The sequence below is a fragment of the Psittacula echo genome, assembly GCF_963264785.1.
Source record: "Psittacula echo genome assembly, chromosome: 6".
Taxonomy (NCBI): domain Eukaryota; kingdom Metazoa; phylum Chordata; class Aves; order Psittaciformes; family Psittacidae; genus Psittacula; species Psittacula echo.
Window position 1 is genome coordinate 65,786,359 of NC_137743.1, and position 21,856 is coordinate 65,808,214.

General features: G+C 38.6%; 1 protein-coding gene across 1 annotated transcript in view; it reads left to right on the plus strand.

Annotated features, from left to right (window-relative positions):
• The window catches only part of UBR3 (ubiquitin protein ligase E3 component n-recognin 3), a 113,287-nt gene that overhangs the window by 80,231 nt on the left and 11,200 nt on the right, over nt 1-21,856 (plus strand). Inside the window, 3 exon segments of the mRNA XM_080621699.1 lie at nt 10,334-10,433; nt 10,435-10,443; nt 17,442-17,539. Coding sequence (XP_080477825.1) covers nt 10,334-10,433; nt 10,435-10,443; nt 17,442-17,539 — 207 coding nt within the window.

Genomic DNA, 21,856 nt, shown 5'->3' on the forward strand with positions numbered 1-21,856 from the left:
TTCTCTGAGTGCTAATGTATCTGATGACTAGGTCTCATACTTAGAAATTTGCAGCTACCATGTCCCTTGTGTTCAGTTTCCCTAGTTCTTTCTCTGACAGGAGAGTTTAGCAAATTTTCTTTGGTAGAAACTCTCACATATTCATTGTTCTAAAACCTTTAGTATTTGGCAAATAAACAATTCTGCTATCATACTTAATAATTTTTTCAGCACTTTTACTATTTTGCCATCAACTCTCTCTATGTCTCAAAATGAACCAATGTTGCTTGTTCATCAAAATAGATTACTGGAACAAACTAAACTTGCAGAAAGTTGAAAATACTTCTCATACTTGAAGTATGGAAATGATCATCTTAACAACAAACTTTAAGATTACATTAACTATAGCTTTTAAAAATACACATTAGTTTAGAACTATTGCTTTTAAAAATACATGTTAGTTTACAAAATTTCAAAAGTTTGAAATGCGTAACTTCTTGGTAGCAGCAAAACTGCTTTTAAACTGTGTGTTATTTGTCTATATAAAGAGGAAAGAAGGCCCAAGAAGGAAAACATAGATTTAAACCCTTGTCTTCAGGATCATGTATATATTTAGAGAGAAGAATTTTTTTTTCCCCATGATGTGATTTGGCTGGTTTTGTTTACTTGCCCACAAAGGCTTAATCTGAAACTGGTAGAGTCTTTCTTCTGATTAAAAGCATCAACAGCACAAATTTCAAAGTTACAACATTTCTTGATATTTGTTATTTGTTTCTACTTACAACACATTGCATTTTATTTGCTGACAGTAATATTTTTCTGTTCCCTTCTTAAACTGTTGTACATGTGTTGAGTGTGGTGTACACAAAGTAGTGCTTTCTCTTTCAGCTGCTGCATTACTTTTAAGGATTCTAGCATGTATTTCTGATGAAGTAGGGACAGCATTTAAACACAGTGCACTTGCTTTTTTTCACCACTTTAGAATGTGTGTAGAATGATACATTTTCTTATTTAGATCTAAATCAGTCATGTTGATGGCTTCTAGTATCTGCCTTGCACTGGAGAAAACTTGATGGCCTTTAAAGCTTTTGGGTGAGAGGCGCTATATGTATGAATGTATTGTTGCTTTAAACAGCATGGACACATACATGTCATCTATTCATTGTTAAAATGTACACATGCTGTTTATGTTTGTCGTGGTTTAAGCCCCGGCTGTAAATTAGAACCACGCAGTCTACTTCCCCCCCCCCACTCCCCAGAGGGATGGGGAGGAGAATCGAAAGAATGTAACTCCCACGGGTTGAGATAAGAACAGTCCAGTAACTCAGGTATAACACAAATCACTACTGCTGCCACCAATAATAATAATGATAAAGGAAATAACAAGGGAAGAAAATATGATACCGCTCGCCGGAAAAGAGCCCGACCGAAAAGAGGATGTGCCCTTCCGGGTAGCTCCCAGTTACATCCCCGGGCATGACGTGCTGTGGTATGGAATACCTCTTTGGCTAGTTTGGGTCAGGCGTCCTGTCCCTGCTTCCTCCCGGCCCCTCCTCCTCCCTGGCAGAGCATGAGACTCACAAAGTCTTTGGTCAGTCTAAACATCAGTGTTATCAGCTTTGTTCCGAGGCTGGTGCATGGTAGGGGATGTGATATACCCACTCAATGCCATGCTCTTTGGCCCAAGTGTCTATAAGGTTATTCCGGAAATGAGTCCCATTGTCTGATTCAATTCTTTCTGGGGTGCCATGTCGCCACAAAATCTGGTTCTCAAGGCCCAGGATAGTGTTCCGGGCAGTGGCGTGGAAGAGAAAAACTGACTGCTACTGCTGAACCCAGGACAATGTTCTCTGTTGGTACTTATTTGGTAAGATTGTTATGTATGAAAATAGCCTATTTTAATGCAAGATTTAATATGACTAATTTATAATGTAAGGTAACAGGGTTCTCCTAGGACAGATCTGTACAGTACTTCCATTTTATAGTATTCTGTTTAGTTTTGGACCTTAGGCTAAGTATGTCTAGTGGGAAGCAGAATTATTTCTCCATATATAGAAAGGTTTGTTTTCAAGAAACTGTTACATAATAGGACAGGTTGGATGGGGGTTTGAACAACCTGGTCTGGTGGAAGGTGTCCCTGCCTGTGGCAGCGGAGGTTGGAACCAGATGAGCTTTAAGGTTCCTTCCAACCCAAACCATTCTGTGATTCTAAGATAATAATATGAGTTTCTTTCATTGCTCCTTCCTTATTGTTGCATTTAGAGATAAAAAATTGCAGTTCTTCAGATACTTTACATTCTGTAATAGATTTTATCTTTCCATGCTAATTTCTTTTTCCAAGAGGATTACCTCTTGGATTTTTTGAAGTTTCACTCAAATATACCTTCAACTTCTTCATGCTCTTACACAGTGAAGAGTGATCTTGAAAATCCATGCCCTCTCTAGAACTTGAATACTTTTTTCTTTAAAGTCTCGCTTGCACAGTATTGAAACTGCTTTTGTTTTTAAATGTCATTCATGTCAGGTCCAGCAGAAATAATCTAAAATACAACCTTGTTTTGTCTGTCTTATCTGTGAGATAATGAGATGTCTATTCTGAGATTAAGCAACCCACTATGTCTTGCAAGAACTGTAAAGTTTGTTGATTAGATATTGCAGAAAGAGGGGTATATTGTCCCAGGTGAGCCGTTACAGTGGCAAAAAGAACAAAAAGGTCAAAAGCTGTTTTAGTAGATTGCACCTTGAGGGCAGCTGCTCTTGGGAAGTAAAATTAAGAGTGATTAATGTAGCTGTTAGTATCAGTGATTGAATCTATGCAAGAAGAATGAAGAAGAAAATTTGGGTGTAAAATTGCCATTTTAAGGTTTAAAGTTTTTTTTTTGTGTGTGTGTGTGTGTGTGTTATGACATGGTATGCAACCAAAAAATGCAAATAGAGTCCTATTCACTTATTACTTAAAAATCAAGTCTTTTTTAAGGACCACATTACAGTTTTAGTCTATGGCCTTGAAAATCTCATGGGCTATGGGGATAGTTATGATGTATAGCAATTGCACAGGTCTTACTTCTCTGTTGTGCATACGTGTTTTTCTCTGCCATTGTTACTCTGGTAATCTTGCAATAGTAGAGCGAAAATTTCCAAAATTTAAAAGTTATCTATAAATGAAATTATAATCTAGTCCTTTCTTCCTTATAATTTTAAATAGCTCTTTCTTTCTGGCTGCTTTCTTTTCTTTTTTCCTTTTTCTCTTTGTGATGAGGATAGGATTAAGTTTTTTTGGGAAGGATTAAATATTTTGTCACCTTGTCCTTTAGCTTCAGTTTCCCTGCATGGGAGCTCCTTATCCTTGTACTTCCCTCAGATAGCAGTCTGGCATTTCAGCATCAACTGCATTAATTGGAAAGGACAGTAATTTACAAGAGGACATCAAGAAAGTATTTAAGACTTGTGTAAGCTCACCTTAAATATCCAGCACCTTCCTTACTTTTGTGATGGTTCTAACCATTAAGAAACCCTTTTGCTCTACTGGGTATTTTGTTTGGCTGGGTTTTTTTCTCCTCTTGTTCCTTTGAAGCTTGTGATTTGTGTTTGTAGATGGCTCAGCAGTGTCATCTGTCTTCATTAAGATGTTAGTATCAAAAGGACTGGAGGAAAGCAAATGTCACTCCAGTCTTCAAAAAGGGCAAGAAGGAGGACCCAGGTAACTATAGACCGGTCAGCCTCACCTCCATCCCTGGGAAAGTGATGGAACACCTTATCCTTGATGCCATCTTAAGGCATGTCAAGGATAAGAGGGTTATGAGGGGCAGTCAACATGGCTTTACCAAGGGGAAGTCATGCTTGACCAACCTCATAGCCTTTTACGAGGAAATAACATTGTGGATGGATGATGGCAGGGCAGTGGATGTGGTCTACCTTGACTTCAGCAAAGCATTTGACACAGTCTCCCACAGCATCCTCATAGCTAAATTGAGGAAGTGTGGTCTGGATGATCAGGTAGTGAGGTGGACTGCGAGCTGACTGAAGGACAGCAGCCAGAGAGTTGTAGTCTATGGGGCGGAGTCTAGTTGGAGGCCTGTATCTAGTGGAGTGCCTCAAGGGTCCGTACTGGGACCAGTATTATTTAATATATTCATCAATGATTTAGATGAGGGAATTGAGTGTACTGTCAGCAAGTTTGCTGATGACACTAAGCTGGGAGGAGTGGCTGACACGCCAGAAGGCTGTGCTGCCATCCAGCGGGACCTGGACAGGCTGGAGAGTTGGGCAGGGAATAACTTGATGAAATATAACAAGGGAAAGTGTAGAGTCCTGCATCTGGGCAGGAACAACCCCAGGTTCCAATATAGGTTGGGGAACGACCTGTTAGAGAGTAATGTAGGGGAGAGGGACCTGGGGGTCCTAGTGGACGGCAGGATGACCATGAGCCAACACTGTGCCCTTGTGGCCAAGAAGGCCAATGGCATCCTGGGGTGTATTAGAAGGGGGGTGGTCAGTAGGTCGAGAGAGGTCCTCCTTCCCCTCTACTCTGCCCTGGTGAGACTGCATCTGGAATATTGTGTCCAGTTCTGGGCCCCTCAGTTCAAGAAGGACAGGGACCTGCTGGAGAGAGTCCAGCGCAGGGCGACAAAGATGATTAAGGGAGTGGAGCATCTCCCTTATGAGGAAAGGCTGAGGGAGCTGGGTCTCTATAGTTTGGAGAAGAGGAGACTGCGGGGGGACCTTATTAGTGTATATAAATATATAAAGGGGGAGTGTCATGAGGATGGAGCCAGGCTCTTCTCAATGGCAAACAATGATAGGACAAGGGGTAATGGGTACAAACTGGAACACAAGAGGTTCCACTTAAACTTGAGAAGAAACTTCTTCTCAGTGAGGGTGACAGAACATTGGAACAGGCTGCCCAGGGAGGTTGTGGAGTCTCCTTCTCTGGAGACATTCAAAACCCGCCTGGACACATTCCTGTGTAACCTTATCTAGGTGTTCCTGCTCTGGCAGGGGGATTGGACTAGATGATCTTTTGAGGTCCCTTCCAATCTCTAACATACTGTGATACTGTGATACTGTAATTTCATCAGTGCTTCTAGTGTTTTTGCGAGCAGAGAAAGTCATCTGGACGTGAAGCATTTTCCAAGCTCTTCATGTTCCTTCTGTACCAAATTTTTCAACCATATTGACAGTAATGGCTGTCTCATTTTACCAATATGGTCAGTGGTACTTGGAACCAGTGAGTATTCCTGTAGGAAGAAAAACCTCATTCTTTTACGAATTGCTCAGTTGCAACTGTCTTCTTCCTGTAATCTATTAGTATGAATACGGTTGCAAAGATTCCTACCAGATCTCTGCAGTCACTGAAAATAAGAATAAAAGTAGTTTTCAGGAATGCTTTTTCCCTTGGTACAATGGGTTTCTGTTGTCTGCTTGGGCTTTTTGGTTTGTTTTAATGTTTTGTTCTGTTTATTTTTTTCAGTTAGAGTCTGGCAGTCTGCAGGTCTTTGGTGCCCATCCTTTCATGCTAGATCCTAACTATTTCCTAAAAACCTTGGTATGCCATTCATACCTATTGTGAGAGAGGTGAAGGTAGATACTGTTGGAATTATGTTGCTGAAGTTGATTCCATACACTGGCAAGTTTGGTGTCAAGGATAATTAGCTGCTTCATCAGCAATTAAGACTTAAGACTTTGTAAAGACTATTCATGTCTTAATGCCTTAATAAGCTTTTCCTGACCTTCACATATTTTTTTCTTCACTGATTCCAATCTACTGGATCAGCGATGAATGGGAAGATGCTGTCAGCAGGTCTTTGCAGCTGCTGTTGCTAAGTGGACTATATAAATCTCTATAAGGAGACAAAAATTCCTCAATCTCCTTATTAAGAATCAAGTCCCATCTGGTTGTATCAAGTTTTTTTTTTTGTTATAATGTACATTCTTCCTGATAGTCCAAGAAACTCTGAGGAAAGAACATAATGTTTCTAGTCTGGTCTGATCTTCATACTGCACTTGAGAAAAGGGGTGTTTTCAGTTCCACTCGTGGTGAACTGCTGTGTCACTGAGTTTTGTGATCTTTTGACATTGTAAACGTGAATACCAATTTATAGAATGAAAAATGTAGGAGTGGATCAGAATAGCAAAGTAGAGGGTTTTGACAGCAGTATATTATTTACATCCATCTAAAACATGCATATGAGAGAGACTGGGAAATAAACACATCATCTAGACTTTTGCAAGCAAACTAAAGTCAGCTAATTCCTTAATTTTCTTTGTCATCATTGTTGCAGCACAATTGCTATACATGGTGGAAATGGAATTAATAACAGAAAAAATCCTCTGATTTCAGCTTTCATAATTTGAGAGTTTAAAGTCAAGTGACTGGAAGGAGGAAAGATGAAAAAAAGGCAACAAAACTCATGTGGAAATTTAGGATCTCTTTGGCAAAGATCAAACCAAGATTACTAGTGAGACCGAAACTTACACCTACCTGTAACTTCCTGAATCACTAATCCTTTAATACAAAAATTCGTGAAGAATGCAACTGCAGGCAGTATGGATAAATAGACAAGGTACCCATTATCTTTAGTTTTTATGGGAGGAGCAGAATTAGAACACTTCTTCCTGTAGCGCCAGTCCCTGTACAAAGACAAGGCCTTATCCTTTGAGCTGCGCCCATTCCAATTGAGTTTATTGCTCCTCTCTCACAACAGAGTAACACTAAGAAGTAGAGCTGGTACGGGAACAGTTGAAAAGAATGTACCAAGAGCAGCAGTATATGGTACAACAGATTTATTTTCATAATTTTTAGAAATGGAATTAGGATGGCTAATCTGACTCAAAGATGGCTAACTGCTAATCTAGGTGATTCTATTAAGTGTTTTATATAAGCTTTACATGTATTCTAAGAAAACAAAAACCATCTAAATAAGTTGGGGGAATTGAGACAGCACTGCTTTAATGTAAGTGATATTTGAGCCATGTGAATGTGTTTTAAGGCCAGTAATAATTTTGCCCACTTAAGTCTCTAAATCTTGGAATCTTGCCAAGCCCCTGCTGGCTTGCCACAATAAGTTACATTGTGCATTCTAATTTTGTGATTTTTGTATTTATTCAATTTAACTCAATGCAGTCAGTCTCAAATATGACAAAGTTTTTGGGAAAGGAGGACCTGGTTCAAATTAATTTCACTGTTTACTTCTTATGATTTATTATCAACAGACTTGTAGTTCTCATTCGGTTGTGAATTCATAATTACCATTCTCTAATTTTGTTGCCACTGTGCTTTCTAAAATTACTCTTCTACCAAATTTTGTTAAGAATGTTATTTTGATGACTTTGATCCTGTCTTTCCCGTTCATGAAGGTGGTCTGTCCTGGAGAGAGCTGGCTGTAAGATACGCTGTGAGCGGTGGTAGGGGTTGGGATGTCTGGTGTAGCTATGGCCTTCCCTCCCATTCTTCAGCAGAGTAGGCAAGGTTCTTGGCTGTGGGCCATTGTCATGTTAATGTTCTGCTGCTACTTGGTTTTTTTTTTGTTGTGGGCTGTTTGGTTTTTTTTCTAGGTCTATTCTGAGCTTCTAAGTAGGGTATAAGAAAATGGGAGGATGTTCTGTAATTTAATATTTATATTTTGGATTGATGCATTCACACAAATACCCAGGGGAAAAAAACTATGGCATTCATTTGACTCAGAGCAGATTTTTGCCAGTCCCCAGGAAGTAAGAATGTGGTGAAACACCAAGTACTTGGTGCACAAAGAAGTTGCCAGGTCTGTATTCTCAGAGCTCTGGTGTTTTCCCTGGCTTTCTCCAATACTCCATAATTATAGTAAATTTGAGGTAAAGCAATTGGAGCCACTGTGGTGTAAAACAGAAGAATGTGTTTGTGAGGAAATAAACCTTTGTGTATTCCTCTGGCTAGTCCTTAGTATTTGCTAATTGTTAGAAATCTTCTCAGATAATGCCAATACGAAGGCAACAGCCAAATCAGAGCACAATTTTACTGACTTGGAAGGTGGCTGCCACCAGGCCATTGCTGTGCAGCACTGGAGGCAATATTATTCCTCAGTCACCATGGGCTAGAAGCAAGCATGGTATTGATTTGGAGAGCATCATAAAATGTTTAAGTCAGTTCATTAAAAATATTTCATAAAAGGTCATTGTAACTGTATCTTATTACCTACTTCCTAGCTTTACATTCATTTGCTAAACACGTTTTCTTCCAAAGGACTGATAGCCAACTTGATCGCAAACAGAAATTACTGTCTTACAAGACTGCTGTACGGAACTTTTCTGTTCAGATTCAGTTGATGATAGAATATATCTTGAATCCATAAATGTTACACACTTGGAAATTACAAATAAGTTCTCCAGTGCTAGAATTTGATGCTTGCCTGCTTATTTTTGTCTTAGTAAAAGCTCAGGAAAATAGCTATTAAAGGAACAGAGGGTTCATTAATTATGCTAAGTTGCCTATTACTGTTTGAGGCAAGGAGCAGTTCAGAAAAGAAAAAAGTGACATTCCCTTTAGTCACAGAGAGGCAGGAGGGAAGGAATGGTCTAATGGGTTTCATTCCAAATCAGACCATACTGGAGGAGGTGTTTGTCATTTTGATGAACTATCAGTATATTTTCAGGGATTTGAAGTTTGTCAGAAAAGCCATGTTTTGCTGGAATCTCTTACTGGGAGAAAAGATGACTTATTTTGTCCTCGGTGACTGTTTTTATTCAGAAAGCAGGTGACAGCAATCAATTCCAATGCCATCTACATCTCCAGTTATTTTACAAACCCCAGGAGCTAATTACAGCCCTCAGGCTCTGGCAGTCAGCTGACTTCATCATGCGCCTCTTTTGGCTATTGCGTACCTCTGAGTAATTGTCTATTTATGGAAAATAAATTAATAGCTGCTATTTCTACTTTAAAAAGAGAACCTGTGAGTGAGTGTGTAGGCTGCGTGAGTCGTAGAGAGAAGGAAGATGAAAAGACTAGGAGGCAAAGGTATCAACTAAAGGAATAAAAGAGGAGTGAGGGGAAAGGTGATGGCAAGATGCTGAGGGGAAGAGTTGAAAGGGAGGAAGGAGGCAGTATCCCAGAAAACTGAACAGCAGAAACAAACATGGCAGCAAATGGCAAGATACAGTGTGACAGGAGGAAAAAAGTGAGCATGATTGTGGAAAGTAGTATTTTAATATAAACCTGTGAAGATAAAATACGCTTTGTTCCCAAATTGTATCGTAAACACAGAGAAGTCTGAGTCCTTGGCAGTCCCTGATCTAGTTGAAGGTGGCCCTGCTCATTGCAGGGGAGTTGGACTGGATGACTTTCCAACCCAAACCATTCTGTCGTTCTTATTGTACCTCTCTGGAAACACTGTCAACAGAGATGTTGCCTGCCTTCTTGGCTTGCTTAAGGGGAGGAAGGATAGATGTTATTATCTTTGTGTTGATCAGTTGATTCATAGAGAAATTAAAACTGCATTTTAATACAAGATGCTGCAGTAATGCGCATGAATAATAACTTGAGTGTCCTTTGTTCAAAAGGTTTGGGAAGTGTCTTGCAAATATTATGGGCACAGTGGATATACACAAGGTTTTGAATTGATGAATATCAGCAAACTTTGCCTGCAGCTCATATAGACAAATCTCTGCCATTATAAAGGCTGTTGCTATTTCTGTGTCACTGTTGCGCGGTCAGAAGTTAATTTGTTTGGTTTTTTGGTCAGTTGGGGTTTTTCTCTTCCAAAGGTTACCTACCTAACAAATAACCTTATGAAGGCAGAAGTGACCCTGCTATAGGCCAGAACTTCTAGCAACTTCAAGCTAATTTCAAATACGTTGTGTACAGAACTTAACTGTGAGAGAGGAGAATAAAAGCTGTGTGTTAAAAGTGTATTGGTCTCTGTTCAGAAGAGATGTTTAGGATATCATGGCTTCTGGCATAAACTAGAAAGGGAAGTGAAGTGTGCATGTAACCTTAGCAACATAGCAGCATATGCAACATATGAAACAGGATTTTTTAAAAAGACCTATAATTAAGTAAGTGGAGCCGGTGTTTTATGAGCACTAAAACAAGTGGGATGTGATTGGAGCTTTCTAAACAGCCTTTCCCTGCTTCAGAATGTGAGGAGAGGAAAAAAATAAATTTTTTAATCTACATGCATACATTCACTGCCTTCTATTGAAACCTTGCTTTTCTTCTAAGCCTGTTTCAATTAATAGATAATAAAAATATGCTTAAACAAGGGTACTAGCTTATTTGGAATGAGATGAGAGGCATAATGCAAAATAAATGATGGCATCTTAATGTAAAATAGTTCATAGTATTATATGTAATAATCAGCAATCTCTCTTCTCCACCTTTCAGATCAGCTGTTCCATGTGTTGGCCATGCACATGCGCCTGTACAGTATAGACTCAGCGTACAATCCATGGAGGAAACTGACCCAGCCAATACAGGATAAAAATTCAGAGCAAGTATTTTAATTTATCAAATATTAATTTTACTTTGTGAAAGAAACATCCTTACAGAGGAGCTTTGGGTAACTTTCTGTCTTAATGTAAATTCTCTGTGAGGCAGGCTGATGAACTTAACATCTAAAAGTTGTAGGTATATGTTTTTAAAAGTAAATTTTCAGATTTCTTTTATATAATATCTGACTCATTCCAGTTCTAAGTTAAAGCTTAAACACACCATTTGCAAGCTTAAGCATGTGCAGATTTAGCAATATTGGGTAAGTGGATAGGTGCACTGCTGTTTTTGGTACAGATGCTAGACAAAATTTACAGTGAGATTAAGTTCAAGAATAATGTATTGAAAATCAGTCAATGACTAATAGCTGTTACAGAAATAAGTAGGTCTAATACATTTGAGAATTCTACTTTAAGCTAAAAATTTTCCTCATGCTTGTTATTTTAAACAAGTTATTTACCTCAGTTTGCTTTTAAAACATAAACCTGTGCAAGGATTAACAATATAATAAATGGAGCCATGTATCTGTGTTCTGCAAGGGCTCGTATCCCGGCCTAAGACCCTTCTCTTTCCAGATTCTACCTTGACGGTGAGAATAAAGGTTTCTCGCCTAAAGATAGATGATTATTTTTCCACGTAAGAGGACAGCAGGTTTCTTTTGTTTTGTTTTGTTTTCCTTTTGGCACATGGAGCATCTTCATAGCTAAGGTCTCCACTTTGTGGCTTGCAGTAGTGTTGAAAGACTGTCCTTTTAGTGCTTATGCATCTGTGTATTTGTCAGTGTGTTTCTAGGAGCCTAAAGTGGAAAGCGTTATGGAATTTCAGGAATTGATGTAGGACAGTGATGCCACAGTCCTACTCGGCAAATTGGGAAAAATTATTAAAACAATTGTGAATTAGCAGAACAAAGCATCAAGAATTTTATTACCTGGAAACCTGTGTCATTCAGCATGCATTCAGACCCCTTTGAGAGTCTGTTTCCTGTGATTCTGCCCTGACCTACATGTAACGTTGACTGACTTGTACCAGGCAAAATTAAGATCACGTTGCCAGGCTGTTGGCAGGCAGAATGGCTGTGGGACTGATTATGCACTTCTCATTTTGGAATTTGAAGAGCTTGCTGGCTTTGGGAGCAGCTGTTAATAGAGGGGCTGCTTTCTCTTCATCTGCAACTTTTTTTCACCCTTACAGACTTGATGGAGTTCACCCTGCATTGGTCATATCAAGGTTAGATTGCTGCAAGTTAGGTTTCATTTGGCAATATTTTGAATCACCTAGAAATTAATGGTACAGTAGGCCATACAGGCTTGCTTCACAGGAGGTGTTGGATGTTGAGAATGCATTTGAGCAGTTCTGTTGTTTTCTGCACTGGTTTTCAAGTTTTCTTGGTAGACTTGCTGATAGGGATTTGGCATTACATCCTAATTGACACTGCATCCTTCATGGTTTAGGAGGCTATAACTGAGAGATCATCCATTTTGCCATGAAGCAGTTTACTGTTAGGATGCACAGATGCAATCGTGCTGGGATTTTTTTGCTCCCTCTTCAGAATGTTTTTCCTACCTTAATCTGCAGGTCCTAGAAAGCTGCAGAGGAGGCAACTTCGGGACATGTTTTTAATGCATAAATTAGAGCATAAGATGTATATCAGTAATTATATTTTAGAATTTGAAGTTGTAGTTGCACTTGAAGATGGCATTTACAGGATTGGTATGTATGATCTAATTGCACTTATCTTAGTCACCCAGCTTTCTGAGAAATCCAGAATAGCAAACTTCTTCAGTTACAGGAAAGAATGCTCAGAACAGTTAGAAGGCGATGCACTCACTGCTCTAAACTGAAGAAGATTAGAGCATGGTGGAAAAATAACCACTGCAGATTTTAAATGTTGATAGCACTCTGCCACTCTGAAGCTAACCAGGTAATCTAAATCATCAGCCGGAATGTCACACTGGGCACATGAGACTTTAAACAGAGGCTTGTAAAATATCAATGAGAATGAAAGATCTATACTATCTGACTGTATTACTGTGATTCAAATAATTTAAGATCAGGAAAGTCACATGATGCTACCCAACATGCTATCCAATTTTGTTTCATTTTTACTAATTTCAGTTGAACGCAGTTTTCGTAGAAGTTACTCATGTTCTATTTATTTAAAAGGCTAGTTTTCAAAACTTAAATAAGTAAGTAATTTATGGAATGCAAGTGCCATTGCATTACCTTTTCACCCTTATTTAGTTGAAGTTACTTGATTCAAATATACATAAGTATTTACAACTAGAAATATCCAGTAGCTTGGTTTAACACAGTTCAGCTATCATTATTCAAAAATCACGCCTTAGATTTCATGTGTCTGGGAGGACTGATCAAACTAACTTATAAAGACTCACAGAACTGTTCTACTATACTTCCCAAAGCCCCTGGTTTTGCGCAGTGTCATCTTCTACAATGGTACCTAGATCACTCTGTAGTTGAACATGGCAGCTGACAGGAAATATAGGAAGGAGCTCATGCAGTCACACCAAGGTAAAGTAGAAATAAAGAAGTTCTGAGCAAGAAGATACCCTTTCAGAAAGGGCCTAATCAATGTGAACTGTTTGAAGGAAGGGGGAGGAGAGGGAAGATAAAGCTAAGTCTGATGAACTGTGAATAGTAAAGTGGATTCTTTCTTCTATGCAGTTCCTTGGTCCCACGGGCTCTGTTTAAACAGATTGTTCTACTAGGGACAGAACTGGTTTCAATGGTGATCAAATAAACAATTACTGTGGTGTAAGTGGATAATAGCTTCTGGCAGGGGGCAGAGAAAGAGCAGCTGGAGGCAATAATTACTGAATCCAGATGTGGATTTAATGCACTAGTCTGAATATACAGAGTTTCAGGAACAGCAAACCTGAAATGAAAGGATATAATGTTTTTTTAATTTACATCTTTACAAAGTCTGAAATTTTTGTGTCTGTTTTGACAGAATATGTCGGCAAAGAACTATTTGCTAAAGCATTAGGGATCTTTGCAGTAGAAGCAATTGTGAGGGCAAAATGCGTGATGAACTGAAATGCTGGAACACACTGGGTTATTTTTACCAGAGTGTTTTGCTGATGTTTTGTTCTAAGCTAGATCAATTGAGTGACTGTTTACAGTGTCACACTGGGGCAGCAAACTGCAGCACAGGGATGGGAATGAGCAAGTGTGTATGGGAACCTCCTGAGTCACATTTCCATCACAGAAAATGGGAAATGGGAAAAAGAGTTTTTATGAAGATACTTTAAGGCAGACAGAGAGTAGGATGATGGGACAATGGGGTTTAGTTAAGGTTTGTGTAAGAGGTGGTATTTACGTATACATGCTGCAACAGGACTTATGTGATCTATTCAACAAACACAACTGCTGCCTGAAACACTGGTGTCTCAGGGCATATGTTAGGGAAGGGAAGTTTTGATGGTAATGGCAGATCCAGGAGTACTTGCTCTCAGCTGTTTCTTCCTTCCCCTGTACTTTAGCTCACCATCTTCTTCAGCTGTGCTGGTGTAACTTGGGCGGGCTGCATCATGAACAAAGTCAAGCAACTAATCCATGTTTTTAAAAAGGTTAATTTGAGTAAGTTTGGGAATGGCTGACAGGGGAGTGCTAGGGGCACAATGGTGGAAGAGAGAACAGGAGATGCCTGCTGTTGGTACTGCCAATGAAATCCTGTGTTGTGTAAGGAGAAAAACTGACTTGCTGCAAAATATCCTGTGACACAATGAAGAGCAAATATGAAATTGTGATTATATCCTGGAATATACCCAGAATAAATAGTAGAATTCTACTTTCTTACCATGAACATCAGAAGCTGTGTATTCCTCTGACCTTTCTGCAGGCTGGGACTTGTGGACTGTATCCTCCTGCAAATTCTGAAGAGAATATAAATTTGCCCTAGTTGATTAAGCCTTCAGCAGTGTCCATATCGCTGTGTCTCAGGTTTTCTTTATCTGACAGTTTGAAGAGGTGTGAGGCCCAAACCTACCACTTTATTGAATTTCTAACTTTATAATCAGTTGGAGTTAGTATCAAACAAAAATTTTGAGTGTCTGTAGCTGAGAGACAAGGGGAAGGGGAGGGTATGTGTAAGGAAACGCTATAAGCAAATGCTGCTTGTTGTGGAGTAGAACACAATTTTCTGTTCCTCTATATCCATTCCCATTTTGCTATGACCTCTATCAGGAGGATGCAGAATACAGAGGCAGAGTTGCTCAGCTGTCGGTGGACAGGCAGCTCTGGTATTGGCACAGCATGAGGTGCAGCCCAACTACCTTGTACTGGAGGAGAGGTCAGTTCCATAGAGAATGTCGAGCAAAGCCTTTTTCTTTTTGGTACATGTTTATATTGCAATATGTAGTTTATTTTATTTTCCCCCTCCCCTCCCTATTTTTAATGGATTCAGTGTACAGCTGTAATATGTTTGAATCATTTTATATTACTTTGGTCCCATCTGCAAATATACTTGCTTTCATTTTATTCGGTACTTCTGTGGCACATTCTTTTGTAAAATCAGATTTATCAAGCTTTCACATACGCATTGGGGATTGTCAGAATGGGCAATTTCCATAAAACACATTTCTAAACACATTTTATATATTCAGTTTCAGTGTCATAATGAAGAAGTTGCTTAGGCTCTTAACAAGAGACAGAGCAATTTTTAAGTGCTTCATATGTTGCAGTGCTTGATGTTAGCAGAAGCAGCTTATCTAAAACCCTGGCTTTTAATGTAGCTTTACTTCTCCAGTTCATATGAAATGAATAAATTAGGCAAATAATTCAGTTGGTCCTGCCTGTGGAAATGAGTTCATTTATTTGTGATACTGCAAGTCAGTCACTGTGTTCTGTACGTATATTTCCTAATTTTGCCAGAACTGGTATTTGACCTAATTTTTCCATGACTGCTAAATGATAGATGTTGATACCCCTCTCAGAAAGAGGCGTTCAACGATATGTGACCAGAGGGAGTTAATTTTTTTTTGTCTGTCGTGGTTTAAGCCCAGGCCATAAATTAGAACCATGCAGTCTACTTCCCCCCCCTTCTTTCCCTCCCCCTACTCCCGGAGGGACGGGAAGGAGAATCAAAAGAATGTAACTCACTTGGGTTGAGATAAGAGCAGTTTAGTAACTAAGGTATAACACAAATCACTACTGCTACCACCAATAAGAATAATGATAAGGGAAATAACAAGGGAAGAGAATACAACACCTCACGACCCGCCGACCGGTACCTCACCCCCACCCAGCAGTGAACCAGCCCTTCTGGGTAACTCTCAGTTATATCCTGGGCATGACGTGCTTTTGGTATGGAATACCTCTTTGGCTAGTTTGGGTCAGGTGTCCTGTCTCTGCTTCCTCTCAGCTTCCCCTCCTCCCTGGCAGAGCATGAGGCTCAAAAAGTCCTTGGTCAGACTAAACATCAGTGTTATCAGCTCTGTTCCCAGGCTGAAAGTCGAAAACGGAGCGCTGCACCAGCTACTAAGAAGGAGAAAAAATGACTGCTACTGCTGAACCCAGGACATTGTCTTACTGCTATTCCAAATTATTTTTCCCATAATTTATCTATAAATTAAAAATTAAAGATGAGAAGTAATTTAAGAGATGTCCATGGTTTTAAGGTCATTATGTAATGAGGGTTATTATAAAACTGAGTGTCATAGATTGTAAAATAGAACTAGCCACAGGTGAAGGTAGAATTAGAGAGATGTAGTGAGATTAACATCATCTTTGCCTGTATAATTTTGAAACTGAGACTTGGTAGTGTAGGGGGCACAATGTTTGCCCCCCTTGTCTTCTTTAGAATTCAGTGTACTGATTGGTAGATTTTGTTTGTTCATTTAGCAGGGGCCCATGTATAATAACGTATGTTACAGTGTTTTAAAACAATCATTTTATAAAATGATTGATGATAGCAGAAGGTGTTCTAGATAGTGTTTGCTCTGTAGTTTGGGTTCATTAATTCAAAAGGACCAGTTAGACCAGGTTTGCTGTGACTTCATTTTGTAAGACCAGTCAACCATGTGACAAAAAGTGTTCTTTTAATCCTCCTCTTACATGACTGCTTCTGCGTGTTAAAATTCTGATCACTCCTAGCAGTGCCTTTTGTAGAGAGAGGTCTGAGTTTCATGACATCAGTAGCAATGTAGAGGTCTCCTTCCCAATGTAGCATTGTGTTTATGTGCCACAGAGATGATGAACGGGTTGGATCCCCAAAGCTGACAGAAGGCACTAATGATCTCCTGCGTGCATCTACATCTTGCTGCATGGGGACAGGCTTTTCCAGCACATGGTCTGCAAAAGCTCAGTTTGTCTGATATGTGTGTGTGTGATAGATGGCACGAAGGGGAGTCATCAGCTGAGCTAGTGGAGTAGCCAGTGCCAGCTGAGTTGGGTCAGAGTCAAAATTCAGTGCCCTAGGAAGAAGCAGTAGTTGGATCAAGTGATAGTTCATTAGCTGTGATCTGAAAGGGCAGAGCTGAGACAGAAGAGGGATTTAATGCCTTGTCTGTATGTTTGCTCAATCTGATTCTGTTTGTACAGAAACTTGGGCACTTGCTGCAGGGCTTAAGAATGTCTCACTGGAGAACTGTGGTCCACAAGTGTCTTGCAGAATAAGCTAAAGGAGGAGAGTGAGACTGTGCTTTTGGTGGTAAAGATATAACTTCAGTACAACTATCTAGCAGTTCATCAGTTGTGGTTTGCCTGCAAGACAGTTAAGATTGCTGGAACAAAGCATGAAGCTAGCCTTAAAACTGCAGCAGGTGGATGCATTTTGATTGCCTGACATTTTCAGGTGTTTTTTATGGAAGGCCCAGTGAAGTGCCACATGGCGTACAGGCCTGTAGCTACCCTAGGTAAGGGAAGGGAGAATTGTTATTTGTCCTCTGAAAGCTTGATATAAAATGTAATACTATTTAAAATAAAAATAAAATATGAAATTGGGTTTATAGTATCACAAATTATTGTCTTTGGGGTTTTTTTTCAGAATAAGTGAAGAACTGCCAGAAGTTCCTGTACTTTACAGAGATGTCTCATCCCTTTTGCTTATCCAGATCTTAACCATGCCTCAACCATTGCACAAAGGTATGTTACAAAAACATGTATATTTAGATGCTTATGTATATGAGGCTGCATTCATGGTGGTTTCCATGGTAAATCGTAGCTGGTCGACCGCGTATTCTAAAATAATGTTTCTGCGTATCTACAGAAGGTGGCATTGAACAGAAATTTCTGTTGTGGGTTAACAGGTTTATCTGTGCCCCTGTCTTCTCCCCTTATCAGTCAGCCTATTCATTAAAGATACAAGAGCTGAGCAAAAACTATTAAGTACTTTACTGAAGGAAAAGTGTCCTTTGTTTGACCTTCATCTCCTTGCTTAGACGGGCAGCTCAATGGTTGAAGTTGAACTGAATGCCTAAGGGTGAAAGATTGTAATTAATTTGAATTTTCAGAGTTTAAATTACAGCAGCCTTACATAATAAGAGGTCAGATATACAGATGGTAATTGCTGTAATGCAGCAACTTCAGTAGAGACAGCATACAGTATAATTTAGAATAAGTATTAAGTAGATACTTAACTAAATTTTTCATTCTAAAGCAAAACTGGTTTAAATTTAAATTTCTTTCCATTATGAAAGGAAAAGCTGAACCTGGTCCATCTTGTTAAGAAACAGCATGTGCTCCAGAAGAATGTGTAGTTCAGACCCTCCGGGCTCTGGCTTTATTATTTATAGCAGTACCTTTAGTTTAAAACAAGGACAAAAAAAACAAGTATCTTTTTACTACTTCACGGACAATGAACTGGGTATTTGCTTTGGGGTCTGTGTGGCAATTCTGACATCTACTGAGTTTTGCTAGTTTTTGAATAGGAAAATACAGGGGCGGTTCTGTTCTTGACGCATACACCTAACTTACAAAGTATAGTAGGAACTCTGTTTTCCTTTTAAGAGATGTTGGTGTTTAGTCCTCACTATCGAGTGTTCAAATTAAGCTCAAGTGACCCTGTGTGTATCTGTGAACTTTTTGGGTTGTGGTTTTTCAATTCAATGTACATGTTTATAGATTAAGGCTGTTCAATAAGTTACTAGAATATGAAAATACCTAAATAATAAAATATTTCTGGATAGGAAGCCTCTATTCAATATATCATATCTTGATATGATATTATATCAATTATTATATCTATATATATATTATATCAATATATCAACATATTTTTTTTCTTTTTCTTTTTAACTACAGCTTAACTTAAATTTTACTGGAAGGACTTAATAAAAGCAGTAAATGAGAGTTTAATGAAACCAACACTTTCTGAAATACAGGGAGAAACTTGTAGTTTATGTTCAAACATTGAAAAATGATATTTGTGAATATATACCTTACCCTAGGAAAGGCAACATTCAATTGATAATAAGGCATCCTGTGGAGAATTCTGTAAAATACCACACATCAGCAGCATGTTTTGCCGTTGTTCTTAGGTTTAGTGTATGTTGCAGTGGAAAGGGAAGTGGCAAGTGCCAGGCTTCTGAAGCTGTTTCTTCAAATAACTGTTCAAGCTTTAGATCAATAAGAATATTGTCAAAGGTTATTTAAATAAAGTTGCCTTTCTGAATTCACTAAAAAGGTCAGAGTTCCTTAATTTTGCATTTGGTTTGCTTTGTGCATTCTTTCTGCAGTCGTTGCCTGCCAGCGTATATATACTGAAACTAAAAGATGCATGTTGAGAGTAGTACACTTACTCATCTGCACATTTCTGCACTAATATTAGAATTAGAATTCTGGAAATGTTTCCTATATAAACCTTACTTTTAAAGGGGTTTATTTAATGCATACAATGGGATGCTGTGAAGTAATTTGGTTCAAAAATTTTGCTTTAAAAATTTTTAAATCTGGGAACATGAAAGAGTTTCTCAGTACTATTCAAAAATAAATACAAAAATGCTGCAGTAACCTCTGTTCTGTTTCTAATGGCTTAGTCTTAGTAATACTACTTTTAGACTGTCAGAACATTAGATTAGGGGTTTTATGTACAAACACAGAAGTCCTGACTGCATTTTAGTACAGAACATTGCACAGTAGGTTACTCCACAGCATACAAATATGCTGGCAACCTTTAGAATTATTAAATCGAAATGATGGTGGTTTTGGTATGTCTCCCATAAGATAATGTTGTGACTGTAAAATACTTGTTTTAAAAGCCATGGCACTTACTACACAGCATAAGAAGTTTGTGCAGAAGTCAGGACTTAAGCGTGATCCAGATGTGGAAGTGTGTGTGTTTTGTCCAATTCTGTATTCTCAAAACCTGAAAGCCATCATCATTTATGATCACATACATATAAGTAAATACAAGAAGGTGAACTTATTTTTAAAAACAGTTGGAACTACATGATCTTTAAGGTCCTTTCCCACCCAAACCATTCTATGATTCTGTGTAGTATTTCTGGTGAATTGAACAATTAGTATTAAGGTGGGGATAGGGACAAGAAGTAATTATAGTTAACAAAACCCAGGTTTTGAAAAATGTCCTATTTCCATAGGGTGCTAAGACACTCAGTGTTGAGCCCTGTGTAATCACCACAGCAGAACAGGAGGAGAACTAGAAGACAGAGTGGGCTACGGCAGATTGGTGACTGTTGACCGGTGACTAGTTTTGCTGCTGTAAGCACAGTGGTTTTCATTCATGCTTTCACAGTGTAAAATTGGTCTCTATCACTTGTACCTGCTGTTGATGGAGATAGAGCTCAGTACTTGAGTTCAAGTCTAGCTACAATTATAGACTGTAGCTCAGGATGAAGAGGCAATTTTTACAATTCTGTGAGTGCATGTTGTTTAATCTCGTAGATCTCAGTCCCAGAAAATGTACTGAAAGCTTGCCCACTACTATTCCTCAGGAGGAAGACTGCTAAGAAAATTGAGGTTTCAGCAAAAGAGAAAAGTAGGGCCTAAAGATCTAATGGGGTCTGGTGAATTCTCCTGAGGAAATGTGGAGAGGAAAAATCACTTATCATTCTACCTGCTCTAGAATGGGGCAGGTGAAGTATAGCAGCATTTGTCGTCATGTTTAACATAAGCTCCATAGGAAGATAATACAGAAAAAAGTGCACTTTTAATTACATAGTTACAAATGATCGTTTAGGTGCTTAAATCATGCTGCTTGTACGTACTCAGTGACATTAAAAAGTTTTGGTAGCCATTTCTGTGTTGATTTGTAAACATTTGTTATCTAAAAAAGCAATTTTTATTTCACAGATTTCATTATGTACTCATGTCCTGGCTGGGTTTGTTTTAGAATCCAGTAGTGGGGGTTTGATATTAGATACAAGAAAGGAGAAGCAAGGAGTTTCATCTCCCTTACCTCCTTTTAATTTTCACCTACAAAGCTTGTTTTAAATCCTTTGGGAAGACAGAAGAATGTAACCTAATTTTTGTGAGGTGCTTATGTAAATAAAACTGTTTTGCTTGACTTCAGAGCCTAAGAGGACTTTTTAAAACCCTCATTCTTTTATAAATTGTTTCAGATACTATATTATAGTTATGTTTGTGCTTAAGGGGTGGTGTAAATGATGATAGAAGTTCTTTGATCTGCCTAGATTTTAAACAAAAAAAACAACACAGATTATTTGGGATGGGAAATAGAAGCTAAAGTAAAAAGAGAAAAAAGGATTGGTATTAAAAAAAGGGAAACAAAAAAAGAGAGAAAAGGGTATGGTATAGTCTCATTTCAGAGAATTATCACGTTCACCTTTTCTCCTGTTCCAATTCTAGGAAGCCTTATTTTGCCTGTTCTAGTTTCCCCCAAAAGCATTTCAAAGCCCTTCTCCTGCAGTCTGTATGTAGGCGATAATAATCCTTTAAATATACAAAAATTTGCAAACATTAAATGTCTTTCAAAAGAAGGTAAGGTGTAAAATGACAGGTTTTAGTCCTCCTCCTGTATTCAAGTGAGGTCCACTAAGTAGGTACTCACTAAAGAGTGATTTTCAGTATTATATAGCTGGATTCATATCTGGAAGTGAAGAGGTAGAAGCTGAAGTATGCTTAATGTCCTTGCAGTGATTTTTTAGGAACTTTAATTTTCCAGTATTTTGTATGAATGCAACTTAGCCCAGATGGTTTAATCATTGCCAGAAAAGATGGTAGGATATGTATTTGCTTACATCTACAGCACCCAATTAGTTGTAGCTATCAGTAATCAGTAGCTTCATCTGATGTAACGTTTGGACAAAATAGAATTTGTAATATCACCAGGTCCCTAGGAGGAAATCACTGTTGTTCAGGATTAAGATGAACATACGGAGCAGTGAAAAATTACTTGCCTTGTACCCGTTCCATTCACTGCGGCTGCCAAGCCATTTCTGAAAGCTGAGAAATATGTTGGTTTGTATGTTTTGGGTTTTT